At 41.5% G+C, this 19,416-nt stretch overlaps 1 protein-coding gene across 2 annotated transcripts in view; it reads left to right on the top strand.

Annotated features, from left to right (window-relative positions):
- EPM2A (EPM2A glucan phosphatase, laforin) overlaps positions 1-19,416 on the top strand; it is a 54,143-nt gene that overhangs the window by 26,492 nt on the left and 8,235 nt on the right. For both annotated transcript variants that reach the window (XM_084623489.1, XM_084623490.1), the window contains one exon: positions 18,989-19,230. In XM_084623489.1, coding sequence (XP_084479615.1) covers positions 18,989-19,230 — 242 coding nt within the window. The remainder of the gene's footprint in view (positions 1-18,988; positions 19,231-19,416) is intronic.

The raw sequence follows: 19,416 nt of genomic DNA, 5'->3' as shown, positions 1-19,416 counted from the left end.
AGGCAACTCTTGATGGTCCAATGAATCAAATATTAGGTGAGATAGCACAGTTAGAGGGAAAATTGGGTTTGGTCATTACTCTTGTAGTTTCTACTTTCCTCTTTCTTTGTTAGTTGTCTCTCTGTTCCTCACTCTATTTTTCTTCTGATTGTTTGTTTTTTCCCTTTTTACTGCCATTTTTATTCTTTAAGGTCCAAACTGTCAGAGACAGAGTAGCCTTGTGCTGCTATACAGAAGCAGTTTGCCTACATTGCCAGCTGTGAATGAAATTGATTACGATTCCAAAATCGGAGTCATTTTCACTCACAGCCAGCACTGTGGGGAAACTGCTTCAAGGCTAGAATGCAGGACTGTTCTTTCTTGGAAACTGATTGACCGTAATCAACAAGCTGATATGATTACAAACTGACTTAGTTTTTTTTGCTATGATGTTTTTGTTAGGTGCATACTGTATTTCTGAAACAGGTATCTTCTAAATTACAGAAGCCCAGATTCATAAAGGGAAATAGGTGTTGCAACACTCAGTGTTGCAATGCTTAACTTTTAAGTGCCTAGAAAATGACTCGAACAAAAAATGGGATCTGCAAAGCCTGAATTAGGTGCCCAGACTTCCTGTAAAAAGAATGGGAAGAGATAGGCATCTAAGAATCATCCAAAAAAGCCAGCATGCTAGATGGGGAGCCACCTAACAAGCTGATGAGGGGGTGAATCCTAAACCCTGCCCCTCTCTGCTTCCATCACAGCCAGGAGCCGATCTCCTGGAGTCAGCTGTGTAGGCACCTAAGCCATTTCTTGTTCACACGCCCAACTCTATCCAAAAGAGCCCAGTGGGAGAGGAGGAGGGAACACCCCTGTTATGCCCTGGTTTGTAGACTATGCTGAGGCTTAGGCAGGCGATAGGTGTCTGGATGTCTTGGGGGAGGAAGCAGTGCTTATGCTCAGAGGTAGAAACTTAGGCCCCTACAGAATTTTTACAGCAAAAATTTAGGTGCCAAGATAAGTTTAGGCATCTACAGCATTGGGCAGCAACTGAATGGGGGTGGGGGGGGGGGGTTGTGGCTCTCAATAGTACCTTCAACTGGGCTTTAGGCACTTCAGTTCCTTTGTGGTTCTGTCCCAAAATGCCCTACGTAAAATAAGCAAACATTGCTTAGCTATTGTAACTATAGAACTAGAGTAGAGAATATCTCAAAAAACTGGTGAACTACAGCTAACCTGCAAAATTTCCCTCATGCCTTATTTCAGAGTAACAGCCGTGTTAGTCTGTATTCGCAAAAAGAAAAGGAGTACTTGTGGCACCTTAGAGACTAACCAATTTATTTGAGCATAAGCTTTCGTGAGCTACAGCTCACTTCATCGGATGCATCCGATGCATCACGAAAGCTTATGCTCAAATAAATTGGTTAGTCTCTAAGGTGCCACAAGTACTCCTTTTCTTTTTCCTCATGCCTTAGGAATTTATAAAACAGACAACAAATATAGATTCAGGTTTGCAGCTTAAAAACCCTTGATGTTTGAAAGATGAATTCAACAAGGTTCCTCTGTGTAAAAAAGTGTGAAGGATCATATTTTAACTGTAAACAAAAAAGCTATTAGATATTAAACCTGAATATCTCCTTTAGTTTCCCTGAAGTTTAGTTTCAGAAACATTACTGTTTTATTTCCTGAGAATAAATAAATATTACAGAGTTGCTGCTATATTTGCTAGAGTTTTGTTTTATTTCTGCAGAAGAAAACAAAACAAAACAGATGAACTGCTGCTGTCTTCCTAGAGAACATGGAAAAGGGCTCTAACTGAAAATCTTTCATTTTTTGCTTTAATGCTGTGCAGTGGAAAATTTCATTTCAAATTCAAGGAGTTAGGTGCATAACTCTTATTATTGTGAAAGTCCTCAGTGAACCATGACAAAAATTGAGCAGAGTGTCATGCAGGTTGCCAATCTATGTGAAATATGGATTTCAAATCCTTTTTATTAGAGGAGGGAAAAACCCAGACCAAAAAAGAGTTGCAAATTAGAATGAAATGTCTTAGGGTACTTTTTTTATTTTTATTTTTTTTCCTGTGGTAAGGCTGCATAATTTGAAAATGATTATAAACATCCAGGGAGAAAAAACGGAGAAGAGGGAGGAAATGCAATGAAAGCACGAATTTAATTTTTAATGTGGCGAAAAGTGAAATGCAAATAAGATTGTGAAAGTGATAAATGTTAGTAGTTGTAGTTCTTTTTAAGTGTGCTCTTTAAGGGTGAAATTTACCCCTTCAAACACACAGCCCAAGTATTTGGACTTTGTACAGGTGTTGAGTGAAGAAGGAAGGAGGAGCAGTGAGATAGCCACATTCATCCATAGAGTCTGTTGGTGGGTGTGGCCATGAACTGACTCTCTGCCCTGCAGTTTTGGGCCACTGGATATGTGTATCTCTAGCCAACCCCAAAACTGGCATATTCAGAGCCTTTGTGGGAAAATACCTCGCTCTTCACCAGGTAGGGTGTGCAGAGTTTCCCAGTGTGCTGTTCCTTTGGTGCCCCCTCCCTCTGTAACAATCTTCAAAGATGTGGAAAGTCTTATGTGGACCCTTCACATTTGTGTGAATTTCACCATGAGCACAACATAGCACTAAAGAAGGCTAGATCCTTTATTGCTGAACTTACCGTAACGCTGAGGTGCTTCTGTGATGTCCACTTTCCTGGTCTACACATGGGGGATTGAACCAGAGATCTCTAGAGCTGAAAGCCTCAGTTGCCACAGTTTGAGCTGTGGATCCAAGGCACTGTAGTTGTGGGCTGTAACAGCTCATATCCTTTATGGTTAGCCCCAGAGAGGCATTTTCACCACTCTCCAGTGGGTAACATTTCCACCAAAGGAGATAGAGAAAATAACAAACAAACCCAGTTTCCCTACTACACTTGTGGTGTAGGAAGTAAGGCTATCTGTTATCGAGGGCTGAGTAACACTTTACAGAGTTACGATAATAATGTTTGGCAGGGGATCTAGAGGTACTTACATAAACTACAGTCGGTCACTTTTAGTACTTTTATCAAAGTGCCCACAGTTTCTATTTCAAAGCAGATGAAATCATAATCCTAGGCAACAAAGTAAATCTAAGTAAAAAGTAGTTTTAAAAAAACCAGACAACCACTCCTCCCTTCCCAGTGCTTGTTAACTTTATGCTCCCATAGAAACAAACTGCTGTAGGCCAGCTTCCTAAAAGTTCTAGTCAAACTAATTATTTTCCCTCCTTGACTTCCAAAGCTTTCTCAGGACTCCATAGTATGATTGTCAGTCCTGGCTGAAAAAGACTAGACACATCTCCTCTTGAGGTCTCTCTGCCACTGGAAAAAGCTCTACTCGTTACTGCACTTAGCCCTCTTTGAAGCTAGGACTGAGCCTCCTGCTACTGCTGGGGAAAATTCCCTTCCCATACCACCTCTCAGAGTACATCTCACATTATCTCCCTTCCTACTGCTCCAGTGCCAGAAGAGAGTCATAGATTCCAAGACCAGAAGAGGCCATTGTGATCATCTAGTACAGTGGCTCTCAACCTTTCCAGACTACTGCACCCCTTTCAGGAGTCTGATTTGTCTTGTGTACTCCCAAGTTTCACCTCACTTAACTATTTGCTTACAAAATCAGACATAAAAATACAAGTGTCACAGCACACTATTACTGAAACATTGCTTACGTTCTCATTTTTACCATATAATGATAGAATAAATCAATTGGAATATAAATATTGTACTTACACGTCAGTATATAGTATATAGAGCAATATAAACAAATAATTGTCTATGAAATTTCAGTTTGTACTGACTTGGCTAGTGCATTTTATGTATAGCCTGTTGTAAAACTAGGTAGATATCTAGATGAATTGATGTACCCCTGGAAGACCTCTGCATACCCCTAAGGGTTCATGTACCTCTGGTTGAGTACCACTGATCTAGTCTGACCTCCTGTATAACACAGACCATAGAATTTCCCCCAAATAATTCTTAGAAGTTCTATGGTCTGTATTATATAGGAGCTCAGACTAGATCAGTGGTTGAGAATACAACATGATCCTTCATAAATTGTTCCAAAAGTTAATCACACACTCTGTTAAGAATTTACACCTTACTTCCAGTCTGAATTTGTCTAGCTTCAACTTTCAGCCATTGGATCATGTTATAGCTTTCTCTGCTAGACTGAAGAGTCCATTATTAAATATTTGTTCCTCACGTAGGTACTTACAGATAGTAATCAAGTCATTCCTTAACCTTCTCTTCATTAAACTAAATAGACTAAGCTCTTTAAAGGAAGAGACAGGGCTCTTCTGTTGCATTGAGCATGAGTCCTGCAGCCCACCTTTCTCCTCACTGCTGTCTGTCTAGACCAGAGTTTCAAGACCTGGTAGTGGGAGGGAGCCTGGTGCCTTATTCTCAAACCAATCCTCACAGCTGCAAAAGTACTCATCTTCTCCCTGCAACACACACCACCTGAGGGCCTCCTCTAAGAGTCAGGAGAAAACCACTCAACTCCATCAATTCCACCCCACCTCAAATCCACCAGTCCCTCCCCACATAACCCAGCCCAATACTTCTTAATCCACCATGCTTCCCCCTCCCCAGCACCTCATGGAGGCTCCTGTAAGTAGCTTCCCTATGTGACAGCTGCAGTGGTGATGGTGGTAGTGGCATGTAGGACATTTTATGGCCTCTGGCTATGGAATAGCTAGTTGGGTATCCAGTCATCTCTGGTGATAGGCTAGGTGGTAGGTTGGAAAATGGAGTTCTTAAAGTGAGTGTTCCCATGAGTGCTGGAGGTGTCGCTCAGCTAGTGCTTAAAAGTATAAAATATGTTTGTTTATTTAAAGTTGAGAGAAGAGTATTTACTCAGAGAATGACTTGTATGGCTGACTGAGGCAGTCCCATGTTAAAGTTTTGGCAGCACACCATCCCTGTCAATATTGCTCTTCCTGGGTTTATAATGTAGCAATTGATTGGTACATTATATACAATTGAAGTGTCCAGCCATCTTGTCCCTATGCCTTGTCCTTGTCCTGCCATCTTGTCCCTATGATTGTGCTTTGGGGTTACCTTGTCTTAAAACTTTTTGGAGTTCTCACTGTGGTCAGATGAGTTTTTTCAGATTTTTTCTATTAGTATTTATAAGGCCTAATGCTCCCATCTGTAATTCTCTAGCATGTCTCTAGCTTTCTTAACAATTCTTACAATTCACTGTGCTGTTCTAAGACATTTTAACTACAAATAAACCTGTCCGAGGGGTTGCATTTGAGTGACATTAAGTGGGCTTCAGAGTAGCAGCCGTGTTAGTCTGTATTCACAAAAAGAACAGGAGGACTTGTGGCACCGTAGAGACTAACCAATTTATTTGAGCATAAGCTTTCGTGAGCTACAGCTCACTTCATCGGATGCATCATGAAAGCTTATGCTCAAATAAATTGGTTAGTCTCTAAGGTGCCACAAGTCCCCCTTTTCTTATTAAGTGGGCTATTTCCATCCTCTTCACGTACCACAAATTCTGAATGTGCTTCCTCCAGAGAGCTCCAGGCTCTTCATGTCCAGCAGAGACTTTGTCACCTTCATATTTATACACTGGCACTAGCCCACAAAGCCAACTCTCAACCAAAATAAGTTAATTTTCAGTTACACAATTTTCATCTTCAGGGCTTGTTTCTAATGTGTACCCAATGGATCCCAGCAGTAGGATTTTGGGGAGTAGCTCATTGTTTGGGAAGTTCAGATTTCGAACCAGCCCCTGTGAAGTTAACTTAGCACAAAGATGAAATAAGACATTTTCACCAGCAATGCCTGTGTCTTCTGAACTGTTTACTTAAAGTTCACCCTTAGGGGATGAATTTTGTAAGGTATTTTAACTTTAAAGGTGCTGGTAGTGGCATCAGTCCCATCGTTAAGCACTAATGTTAGAAATCCTGGTTCCTGGTGCCAACAGATTCATGGCTCATTTCTATCTGGCTTAGTTAAGCACCCCCTGTTGTACCTCACATTCATGATTATTAGTTCTAATTCAAAACAAATTTGAATGCTGGCAATGTGATGAAGACATATGTAGCAAGTAACTGTTGGCAACCAATGCACTAAGCAGTGTTTTGTAATCAGAGCATTTAAATACTAATTCTCTGAAGCCAAATGAGAAGCCATCTTCATGACTAACTTCTCAGATCATTTGGCATGAGCTCACTGGACCCGATTCTTCTTTCACCCTGGCTTTTCACCAGTGACATGCCACTTACTTCAGTGGAGTTACGCCCGGTTTATACCAGTGAAAGTGAGGGAAAAATCAGGACCAAAGAGGACCAAATTCTGGTTTCTGCTGTATATAGTATGCAAACATCTCCTCAGAATCAATGAGCATGCACGTTAGAAGGTAAAATTTGACTGCAAATTTCACAGGGCTAACTTTGGACGTCAACTCCTATAAGACACTGGAGTGTATATAAATAACCATCTGGAACAAGATTTTCCACAATTGCACAATGCACAAATGCAAAATGCAGCCTCACATAACATAGCTTACGTATCAGGTGATGTGGAAGAGAACACTTAATTTTCCAAAGTTGAGGGTGGTCACATACTTAAAGTATTGCATGACCATGGCAAGTTGTGCTAGGACATTCCCAGAAAAGAAGACAGAATCAAAGTAGTTTTATTCTACCATATACCATTTTATAACACAGCCTTATGAGATATAAAGAAACCGTCTAAGGGTTTTGATTTTGTTTATTTATGTTTTTATTTTGCTTACTTATTTTGTAGGGCCAAATTAATTGGTTTGACAAGCAGGAATGTCTCAATTGAATTCAGTGGAGTGTGCCCTCTGCTTTTAGAGGCTTAAAAAACATTGGGCCAGATCCTTGGGTCCAGCTAAGCTCTCATTGGGGCAGAGGAGCAAAGCTGGCTTAAATCTACCTTTACACTTCCTCTTTCCTTGGGGTAAGCCAGATTCAGGCTGTGACATAAAAGAGTATAGCTACTGGGATGCTTTAATTCATGCCATCAGTAACTGCCCCTTAGGGGTAATTCCATCAACCCAGGATGACTGGAGCATACTGCACTCTGGTCATGCCTCCTTCCACATCTTATATTTGGGAGATGCATCAGGGAGTGGTATAAAGGAGAATCCCTAGCAACCTTGCTAGGGCAGTTTTCCTTCCTTTGTGTATCATTGGTGCAGTGGGGGCTGCAGGTTTGACCTGTGAATGCCATTTAAAATGGTAATCGGGAATAAGTACTTTGTTTCCATTTCTGCAATTTTCTAACATATTCTTCCTCTCCTCAAATCAATATAAGCTGAGGGTGCGCTGCACCTTCATGAGTTGCTTAGCACCTTGATGTCAGCATAGCCTCATGTCTCAGTTATCAGCACGGTATTATTTTTATATCTTAGCCTTTGTTTTCATTTGATTCTATTGTTAACTTAAGGTTGATTGGCTTAATGCCTTGTTTATCTTGCAGATCAGTGAACCAGGCTCTTTGGTGCCATATTTCATAAATAAATTTGTGAACACTGAATAAATAAGCATTTATTAAGCATATCAACCAGTGTTCAAGGGCTTCAGAAATTTTGCAGACTGATAAACTGTGTTGTTCTGCAGTGATAAAAACAGGTGTTTCCATTCAGTTGCCAAGTCTACTCCCACCTGAGAATCCCGGATAAGTAGTCCAAATTACATCTAAGAAGAAAATTTGCCAGAGCTTAATTACTTTTCATCAGGGTGCCACAGATAATGAGAAGCGAAAAAGCTCCAAACCATTGGAACTATATTGTAGTCTATTTAATTCTCCTAATTTAAAAACCTGCAGTTGAATTCTATACTTAAAAATAAACCTTACAGCTTTAATAGTAAACTGGGATGAATTTCTAATCACCAAATTATATTCCTTCTGCTTGTGGCATTAGATAAAAGTAAACTTTTGTTCTGGAGCGTAAGTAGCCTTAATAACGTTGCTGCTATGTCATTTCAGCAGTGTATGTTTTTCCCATTAATCAGCTTTTTTCCTGTGTTGGCTTTTGCTCAGGTTATGGCCGTTCTATGTGTCTTTATTGATAAAATTGATGTTATCATGCCTGTCTATTAGATCATAGTTTTCAATGATTAGATCATACTGCTGGCAAATCCTTGTATCTTCTTCTCTTACTCCAGTCAGTAGTGTTTCTGCTCATGCTGTCAGTAGTTCAGTGCATCAGTTTGCTCAATCCTATTCAAGTCAAGGCTCTCATTGTAAAACTTGATCTGGCTGGTCTGTGGGAGAACTTTATCAGTAAGTCACCAGCAGAATGGGTCAGGTCTGCAGAGTAAACAATTGCCGCTTTGAAAAAGCTGGGCCTCAATCTGTCAATTCTACTCCACTGTTTCATCAGATAAGGAGTTATTTTGATTTGTTTTTTATTTTCATGTAAAGTGAATTTAATGGAACACAGGAATTCTCACACCAGATCAGACCAGTGATCCAGATAGTGAAGTATCCTTCAGTGACCAGTACCAGATACTTCAGAGGAAGATGAAAGGAAGGAAATATGTGAAATAACCATCATATAAGAGGATTTTCTTCTTCTTAATAGTTTGTTTATGCTTGAATCATGAATGTTTATATCCTTTATATTTTTATTATATGTATAATGAGAGGATTCAAGTATATTACATAAAACTGTCTAATCCTTTTTTTGAATCCTGATAAACTCTTAGCCTTTGGCAATGAGTTCCACAGGTTGATTATCCTGTGCACAACCCCCCAAACCCCCAAACTTTTTATCTGTTTTAAATGTGCTGCCTTTCAATTTAATTGAATATCCCTTTGCTCATGTATTATGAAAGGATTAATAGGATTATCCAATTGATGGGGCTGCACAGAGGTTTGGAGGGGCCTGAGACAAAATCTGAAACTGAGCCCCTCTTCCCTCCTCTCCCCAAAAAAATTATCACTGAGGAGAAGTGAGGGAGGGGCGAAGGGGAAGTTGGAGAGCAAGTTTGCACCATATTCACTCTGCAGTGGTGGCTCAGCTCCTGTCCCACAGGGCTAGGCCCAGTTCCCCGTTCAGGACATTGTGACCAGGTGCGCGGGGTTATTTGGGTTTGGTCTGGCTGCCCTTCCATCATGATGGAGAGACCCTTGGGCCAAACCCAAGTGGCAATGTGACCCTGCGCACTAGCTTGCAGCACCACTCAAATGGAGGGCCCAGGGCAAAATGTCCCTTTCACCCTCCCTTCCCCGGAGGCCTTGCCAATTGGCCTTCTCTATTCCAGTCATTGTTTTATATACCTCTGCCATGTGCTTTCTTATTTGTCTCTATGTAATGGTCTGTCTACCTCTAAATAGGGCTATTATTTTCAGTCTCCCTCATATGGAAATCTTTTCATGATGCCAATCATTTTTATCTCCTTTTCCATTTTTCCTGTATCTCTTTAGAAATGGGATGACCAGGATTGAATGGTGGACTCCAGATGTGAGTTTACTATTGATATGTATAATGGCGCTACCATATTTTTAGTATTACTTTAAATGCAGTTATTTGTACAGTCTAATGTTGCTTTCTGACCTCCACTTGAAATAATGATTTCATTGAGCCATCCACAGTGACACATTGTTTTCTTTCCTGGTTGATTCTAGTTTATTTAGAACCCATTGATCATAGAATCAGAGAATCAGAGAATATCAGGGTTGGAAGGGACCTCCGGAGGTCATCTAGTCCAACCCCCTGCTCAAAGCAGGACCAATCCCCAACTAAATCATCCCAGCCAGGGCTTTGTCAAGCCTGACCTTAAAAACTTCTAAGGAAGGAGTTTCCACCACCTCCCTAGGTAACGCATTCCAGTGTTTCACCACTCTCCTAGTGAAAAAGTTTTTCCTAATATCCAACCTAAACCTCCCCCACTGCAACTTGAGACCATTACTCCTCGTTCTGTCATCTGCTACCACTGAGAACAGTCTAGATCCATCCTCTTTGGAACCCCCTTTCAGGTAGTTGAAAGCAGCTATCAAATCCCCCCTCATTCTTCTCTTCCGCAGATTAAACAATCCCAGTTCCCTCAGCCTCTCCTCATAAGTCATGTGTTCCAGTCCCCTAATAATTTTTGTTGCCCTCTGCTGGACATTTTCCAATTTTTCCACATCCTTCTTATAGTGTGGGGCCCAAAACTGGATACAGTACTCCAGATGAGGCCTCACCAATGTCGAATAAAGGGGAATGATCACGTCCCTCGATCTGCTAGCAATGCCCCTACATATACATCCCAAAATGCCATTGGCCTTCTTGGCAACAAGGGCACACTGTTGACTCATATCCAGCTTCTCGTCCACTGTAACCCCTAGGTCCTTTTCTGCAGAACTGCTGCCGAGCCATTCGGTCCCTAGTCTGTAGCGGTGCATGGGATTCTTCCGTCCTAAGTGCAGGACTCTGCCCTTGTCCTTGTTGAACTTCATCAGATTGATGTATTAGAGTAGTTCATATTATTTATTCCAAGGTGTATTACCGCCACTGTTCTGCCTATTTGTTCAGCTATGTTTGGTACCTGTGGAATTCTTAACAAACTTCTCTAGTCCTGACTATCCAGAATAATTCTCAGTCTTTTGCAGATTTTACCCCTTTTTCTTGTGAAAAATGTTGACTGAGAGTCTTGGAGACTGAATTCCTCCATGTATCCACAGAATAGGTGTAGTGCAGGCAGTGGCATTCCAAGTCAAACCACAGCATAGAGTGTTTCAGTCCTTGATTGGAGGGAGAGGACATCTAGCTATGAGAAAGTAGGTCAGTCATCATACCCTCTCAATCAGTCTTTCTAAGTCTGCTGGGTATGAGGAATTACATTTTGGAATAGAGCTGCAACAAATAAACAACAGAAGAAGATGAGTAGTGGAAGCCTAATCACTAGAATCATTTAAAACTCAGATGGATAAAGTAGGAAGTAATATACCATAGGGGAGAGTCTTCATTGAGATGATCATGGACTAGACCCAATGGATTTAGCTACACTGATGTAAATCTGTAATAACTCCATTAACAGTAGTAGAGTTACTCAGGTTATACACAGGTGTAACTGAGGTTGTAATCCAGCACTGTAGGTCTAAGTCGTCTGTGATCTCTGAGATACTGTGCTACAATACAATTTGATTAACAGAGTAAAATATACCAGAGATCTGCCATTTAATTTGTGAGAAGAAAGTGAAACTAATCTGTCAGCTTCTTGTGCATCTCAGTTGTATAGGGTTGGAAAGATTGAAACACCTGCAAAAACAGAGTGCTCCATACATTTTAGGATAAGATGTTCAAAAGCATTCAGTGTTGACCTAACTCTACTGTTCCTGAGGTAGTTGTTAAAACTAATAGCCCAGCAGATTAGGTTATTTTCTAAGTATTTTTTCTAGATTGCTTTGAATATGTTCTCCTTTATCATCATAATCATCATCATGACAAGATGCAAGGACCCTATCTGGACACTAGCAAGCAAACTACTGTTACTCTCACATAGGTTTTCAGGGAGAGGGAGCTCAGAAGGCCCAGAAGCAATAAGAACAATTAGGTACTCAGGTGGGAGGCAGGAAGGTTCATAAGAACAACTGCCTATAGGTGTTAAAGAAGGTCACTGCAAAGGAGGGAGCTCACAGATGATGATAGCTGTGGGTGTTGATGTTGTGGTGGTGATGTTGCACTTTGGTGTGATGTGACGTAACACAGAAAAGAGATATCACTAGGTAGAAGGGAAAGGTAGGATGAAAGAGTTTTGCAACATCATCAGGGAAAGATTCAGAAATGCATTCTGAGCTGCATCCTTAGCCTTTCAGGGACTAAAAGCCTTGAGGGAAGGGCCGGTCAACCTGAAGACTGTTTTCTTTGTCACCTCAGGTGAATGATGATGCCCTTTTTATCTGTATATATTAGTATTCCTCTTGGCATCCTCGGATTCTTATTTTGATCTTCCTTAATCCATGTGAGGTGGTAGTGGAGTGTCTGAGTGGCCAAGTGAAGTGAATTTCAAGTTTTGATTACATTAGATTACATCTTGAGTTGGCCTCAGAGGAAGAATCCACTGCCTTGTGTTCAAAATAATGTACTGACTGATCTGAATGAGATCAGCAATATAAACAAATTGCAGGTTGAGAGTGACTTTATGGCCAATTACCTGTGTGAAGTACTTTGACTCTGACAAAGTACTGTTCCTTGACTGACGCTGTCAGCCATAGGTATAAGCAGACCTTGGAGGTTTGAATCATGCTGTTTTCTACAAGACCACAAATGCTAGATTGGCTTTAGGCTGCAGATAGAGATCTGGGGTTGAAAGGCACAGTGGTGTGGCTCTTTGGTGGATATATTTTTAGCTTGAAAGTGGCAATCCACTCTGCAAAAAAGTATCAGGACACTAATCTTTCACTGCTCCAGACTCAGTATGGCTGTATGGGTGAGCAAACTATTGCATATCTATTGATTATATGAAATAAATATGTGGTTTCAGCCATAATTAATCAAGACTAAAAGAGTCTTGGAGGAGAATCATCCAAGCACGATATATGTTTGCATCATTGAAAATAATTAAAGTGTGAAGACAGTCAGAAAAGCAACTGTACAAGTGACTTCACAAGGTTCCATGTTTGTTTTTTATGAGTGATGATTCCAGATTGGTTGCCTCATTTTACAAGTCAAAAGGATGCTTTAGTCTGCACCAAGGGGGTGTTAATGTTAGTCCTCACTAGTGTGTCCTGCACTTACCGGCCCACGTGGACCCTCCTGCCATCCACTAGAACAGCAGTTCTCAAACTGTGTGTTGGGACCCCGGTTGAATGGGGTCACCAGGGCTGGCGTTAGACTTGCCGGGGCCAAAGACAAAGCCCACGCCCCACCGCTCAGGGCCAAAGCTGAAGCCCGAGGGCTTCAGCCCTGGGTGGCAGGGCTCAGGTTACAGACCTCCAGCCTGGGTCTGAAGCCCTTGAGCTTCAACCCTCCTTCCCAGGGTGGTGGGACTTGGATGGGCTCAAGCTTTGGTCCTCACTTCTGGGGTCATGTAGTAATTTTTGTTGTCAGATGTGGGTCACGGTGCAATGAAGTTTGAGAATTCCTGCACTAGAAGTTCCTTAGTTTACACAAAGGCAGACTTTTTGAAACAGGACTACATTGGCATGCACTGGGGAACTTTTAGGGTCCACACAGGCCAGTCAGTACATGACAGGCTCATGCAGACTAGCATTTACACCTCTCTGGTGTGGCCTGAAGTAACGTGTAAACAAGCTCTTAGTCACTGGACCCTAAGTGGCTTGCCCAAAGTCACACAGGGTGTCTGTGTCTGAGCTGGGATTTGAGCACGTCTTCTGAGTCCCTATATAATGTTTTAGTCTTAGCCCTTGTCTACACTACAAAATTAAGTCAACTTTATCTAATTTGATCTCAAGCCCCCGAATTAATGAAGTCGACTGTGATGTCCCGCGACCCACAAGACTCCAAGGTTAAAAATATTTCCTGGCTCTCGGGGAGAATGGATCCACCGCTCGCCTGCCTCCCATTCTCCTTCTCCTCCTCTTCCTTATCCACCATATCATCCTCCTTGTTGTCCCTAGACTCACACATCTGTGAGGTGTCCATGTTGCTTGTGGGGGTCATGCCCGAGAATCGCATGCAGCTCGTTGTAGAACTGGCATGTGTAGGGTTCAGCACCAAAACAACTGTTCGCCTCCCTTGCCTTCTGGTACGCTTGGCAAAGTTCTTTTATTTTCACATGGCACTGCTGTGTCTCTCTCTTGTAGCCCTTCTCCCTCATTCCATGAGCGATCTTTGCATAGATGTCAGCGTTTCTTCTGCTGGATTGGAGCTCTGCCTGTACAGTCTCTTCTCCCCACACAGCGATGAGATCCATCACCTCCTGTGCAGACCAGGCCGGAGCACATTTGGGGCATGTAGTCTCCATGATCAGCTGTGCTCAAGCTGGCATGCTCCCAATGCTGATCAAACAGGAAATGGGAAATCAAAAACTCCTGGGGCTTTAGCAGGGGAGGGGCTGTTTCCTGTGTACCTGGCTGCAGTGCAGCAGAGTTGAGAATGATCTCCAGAGCAGTCACAGATGAGCATTGTGGGACACCACCTGGAGGCCAATTAAGTTGAATTACAAAACGCTGCATCTATACTACCTCGCCGTCGGCCCATGAAAATCAAACTAAGCCCTGCAGAGGTGGATTACAGAAGTCAACATCAGAGGCGACTTAGGTTGACATAAAGGACCCAGTAGTGTAGACCCATACATTAACAGGTCGACTTAAGGCAGCTTCCTTTGACCTAGTTCTAGTGTAGACCAGGCCTTAATAACACACAGTGCACAGATACATTGAGTAAGAAAGGGCCATTTTTACAGTGAGAGACAAGGTGGGTGAGGTAATAACTTTTATTGGAGCCTCTTCTGTTGGTGAAAGAGATGAGACACAGACCCTGTTTCTTCCACCAACGGGAGTTGGTCCAATAAAAGATATTGTCTGTCCCACCTGGTCTCTCTAATGTCCTGGTACCAACACAGCTACGACAATATGGCAAACAACATTTTTACATTGACATATTATACCTATAATTCCACTTTAAAAAACCAGTGTGTCATACTATTTTTGGCTCATTGCTTTTTTAGGAAGAGAAGGGGATTAATGGTTGAAATGATCTTTCATTTACATATCCCCTTTAATCTGTAAATGTTTTTCAAACTATATGGAAAGGTTACTTAATCTACCATTGAAAAGTAATTACTTCTGGAGCTGGAAGGCAGCAACTGTTGAGTAGCTCAAAGCTGAAAATGAAGAGGTTGCTCACCCCTGGTACTAGTCTAGTCCAAACCTGGTTACCTAGTGAAATAAAGTGGCAATTTCCAGAAGGAAACAAGTTCATTTTTTTTAAAAAAGGGCATACTTTTTTGGTAAGGGAAGTGAAAATTTGAAAGTATCATCCCCTAGCATTACACCCCCAGCATTACAATTCTTTAACTTCCATTATCTATCATACAGTGAAACCGTTGATAAGTGAGGAATATCTGGCATAAATATATAGAATACAATTACTGAACTGTTCATCAATTTCTGCAGATTGTATTTGAACTGAAACCCTCTTTTAAGTGAAGAGAAAATAAAGGAATGAACTTGATAAAGCTGAATGAAAGCCCAGGCACCAAAGAATGAAATAATCATAATTAGATCTCTTAAATAAATTGACTAAATAAACAAATCTGCTTGGTGTCACTGTGCAGAGCACGTTATCTATAATGAATGTCGTCCTGATAAAAGAACAATTAAACCCAATTAAGTAATGCATGCACTGTATACCAAGGCTTTATGGCCATTACTGGTAAACAGAAGAGGGAAGACCAGAGCAAATCCTGATCCTGTTGACTTCAGTGGCAAAACTCCTGGAGCTGGTCTCAAGGAACCAGTTTATAAGAGTCATTTGGTCTAAATCCAGGCAGGTGACAGCCCTAGTCTTGATTCTGCTCTGTGTACTGCCATTTTCCTCCATTCCATTGAATGGAAATATGATGATGTTCAATGGTAAAGCCACCAGACGATTCACTAATTGTGAACTGAAGTACAATGGGGACTCTAGAAGGTCCAAAAGTTCTGGTGGACAGTCTCAAAGCACCTGGTAGAAAGCTCATGCTCAAATAAATTGGTTAGTCTCTAAGGTGCCACAAGTACTCCTTTTCTTTTTGCGAATACAGACTAACACGGCTGTTACTCTGAAATCTGGATACAGAATATGTTGCATTCACAGATTTTCATCTGCATGTATGCTGGATAAGCATAGGAAACGATTTCTAAGGTAGTGTTTTCTCTGTAGCCCAATTTTTGTATTGCATTATTGGTCTAAGGACTCTAGTCCCTCCTGGTTAAATCATCTGCTAGAATCTACACTTCTGTCCCTTGGAAGAGATGATAACTCTGTACGTTAGTTGATTCCCAAATCATAAAACATTGGGGGTTTATTATATGAATATACTGAACTCTCAGGAAAACTGTGAAGAAAAATACAAGGTGCTCTTGTCCTCAGAGAACACAGTTGGCTTCTCATCCTGTACCATGAAACGCTGTGGCCAACGGGCACTCAGCACAGCTTGGTATAGGGAGAGGAGCCACAGAGGTGGCATTAAACCACTGTTTTGCTCTCCCAATCGTGGGGTCATCCAGGCACTGATCTGGTCCTCAGTGAAAATTAGCTGCTTTAATTTATACTGATAACCAAGGGCCCTAAGGGGCCATGATGATAGTGGCAGATCTTGAATGTGTAAGCAAGTCCTGACCAGGCCGCCTTTTCTATACAATATCTCTTATGTGAGTGGAAGGTGGGGTGGTGTAGCAGTGACTATGGTAGGTTTGTGTAGTTTTAGAAATTAAGGGACTGTAATCCTGACCATGGGTGTTGCCATACCAACTGTACCGAGACTAATCAATTAAGGTGGGCTATTATCGGCAGGAGAAATGAAAACTTTTGTAGTGATAATCAGGATGGCCCATTTCAAACAGTTGACAAGAAGGCGTGAGTAACAGTAGGGGGAAAATTAGCATGGGGAAATAGTTTTTACTTTGTGTAATGACCCATCCACTCCCAGTCTTTATTCAAGCCGAATTTAATGGTGTCCAGTTTGCAAATTAATTCCAATTCTGCAGTTTCTTGTTGGAGTCTGTTTTTGAAGTTTTTTTTGTTGGAAAATTGCAACTTTTAGGTCTGAAATGAGTGACCAGGGAGGTTGAAGTGTTCTCTGACTGGTTTTTGAGTGTTATAATTTTTGACATCTGATTTGTGTCCATTTATTCTTTTGCGTAGAGATTGTCTGGTTTGGCCAATGTACATGGCAGAGGGGCATTGACTGGGAGTGAATGGGTCATTACACAAAGTAAAAACTATTTCCCCATGCTAATTTTCCCCCTACTGTTACTCACACCTTCTTGTCAACTGTTTGAAATGGGCCATCCTAATTATCACTACAAAAGTTTTTTTTCTCCAGCTGATAATAGCCCACCTTAATTGATTAGTCTTGTTACAGTTGGTATGGCAACCCCCACTTTTTTCATGTTCTCTGTGTGTATATATATTCCTACTGTATTTTCCACTGCATGCATCTGATGAAGTGGGTTTTAGCCCACCAAAGCTTATGCCCAAATAAATTTGTTAGTCTCTAAGGTGCCACAAGTACTCCTCGTTTTTTTTTTTTTTGCTGGTATAGACTAACACGGGTACCACTCTGAAACCTGCCTAATAAATGTGCCCCAATGAACCGTTTTTATTAGTTCTCTGTAAACTGGGGAGATGGGGCCCTGCTGTAAATACAGAATTTTAAAATCACACTCTTCATCTTCATATTAAGAGAGGTGCCTTGATTGTAACCTCTTCAAGGCAGGGATTGTATGTTCCCATGTGTTTAATGGGTACCTAGCATATTGTGGGTGCTAGCACAATACAATTATAAGGAAAACAAACTGCTGACACTGAATTTGGCTAGTCTGATGGATGTAATCATGATCAAAAGTCCATTTGCAGAGCCTTTACTCCTATTAGTGACCATTTATTCCTGAGGGTAGCACCATCAAATTTAGGGGCTGGGGGGTATTCACATTAGAATTTAATGAGACTACTCATGTGAATATATGCTCTTTGGGGGAGCAAGGACTCCACAGTCTGACCCCAAATGCTTAGAATTTGCAAAAAGCTGTGGGCAGTACATCCTTGGCCTATTTCATTTTTGAAGTACTTATGTGACAGCTGCTGTCTTGGCCAACACACTGGGGATGAAACCAGAGCTGAAAGCATGAGTGGCTATAGCTTGAACTAAAGGGCCAAGGCTCTCTAGGTGGGAGCTGTAACCATTCATATCTGCTGTGGATTGGTGCAAAGTGGGACTTGTAACACACACTCACAGTGGGCTACACTTACTTTCATCATAGATTGAAAGGAGTCATGGAAGCTGACTCTTAAAGATGCCATATTTTTTCCTGTGAATAATTAAGGGCCTGATTTGCAAAATTACATGTGCAACTGTGTGCCTATTTTGCATGTGTGGTTACTGTAACTGCCTGTGCAAATAGGATATTTGTATGTGCCAGAGGCCAGGTAGATGTGTAGCTGATGATTTAAACATGTAAATACTCTATTGGGAATGCAATCACATTAATTACATGTGTAAATTAGGCACCCACTTCTGTGTTTCAGTTTGTTTATGTACCAAAGCTTGCTAAGGCATATAATAGTTTTTATGATCATTAGAGATGGGAAAACCACAGAAGGTTTGGAGGTTTGGTTTGTCTAAGTACCAAAACGTGTGGCTATTTATACAAATTATCCAATCCTCTTGAGGTTCTTCTGGTTCTTCCAGGGAGCCCAAACATAGTTCACATTTCTGTAGCTGGTCCTGCCTGGACTCCAGAATTGCAGAGGCATGTGGGGACGAAGTAATCCAAACTCTTTTGACGACCACAGAAAATATGGCTTAGGCTGGTGGTGACTTAACCTGATCTGATTTGCCCGCTGCGATGGCAGTAGCTATAAAACAACAATAGTTATATGGCTTACAATTTGTTACTGTAACATCTGAATTTTGTGAGCCTGTTGGGTTTCTTTCTGCATAGAGATTGTGTGAGTCTTCTGAGCTCCCTTATTCTCATCAACGCTGCTAGTAAGCTTCAGCTGCAGGATTGAATGAGTGGTGTCTTTGAGACCTGTGCTGCTAATTAGGCCATGGTTTTGCTAGGGTTGCAGTCTACACAGGTGAAGTGAATTTGGCTGCGTGCACTGGGTTTAGAGTTCGGTTCTTAAAGTACATTACTGGTTAAATGGTAATGAAACGAGAAGCTGTTTATCACCGGACACAAAACGGGTGTGTTTAACAATGTATCTCACGTGCTGATGTTTTGAACCGGAATGCCTTTTCAGCTGACAGAAAATGTGAGTTTTGTGCAGGGGTGGGGGAGTTCTTTTGTTGAAAGTGCTTAATGAGCTACGCTACAATTTTTTTCAATGCTAGGATTCTGCCAAACATCTGGCTGGGAAGTTGCCCTCGGCACGTGGAGCATGTGACCATCAAGCTAAAACACGAATTGGGTGTTACGGCTGTAATGAACTTCCAGACCGAGTGGGATGTTGTTCAGAATTCCTGGGGCTGTAACCGCTATCCAGAACCCATGAGCCCAGAGGTGCTTATGAAACTGTATAAAGAGGAAGGTCTCGCTTATGTCTGGATGCCAACCCCAGACATGAGCACTGAAGGTAATGTTCAGACCTGTCTTACAACTGGATAAATAATAGCAAAACCTCTCAATGACATGATGACATTGCTTTAGTGTTGTTGTTTTCTGAATAACTTTTGTTTATTATTACTGTAATTGTAATTGGTAACTTTGCTGTGTTGTCCCTAATGAATTCTGTACACTTTGTCATATGCAGAGAGGTCAT

The sequence above is a fragment of the Lepidochelys olivacea genome (genome assembly GCF_965140295.1).
Source record: "Lepidochelys olivacea isolate rLepOli2 genome assembly, chromosome: 3".
Lineage (NCBI taxonomy): Eukaryota > Metazoa > Chordata > Testudines > Cheloniidae > Lepidochelys > Lepidochelys olivacea.
Note: the sequence above shows the minus strand (reverse complement) of the source record. Positions and strands in the feature narration are given on the sequence as shown.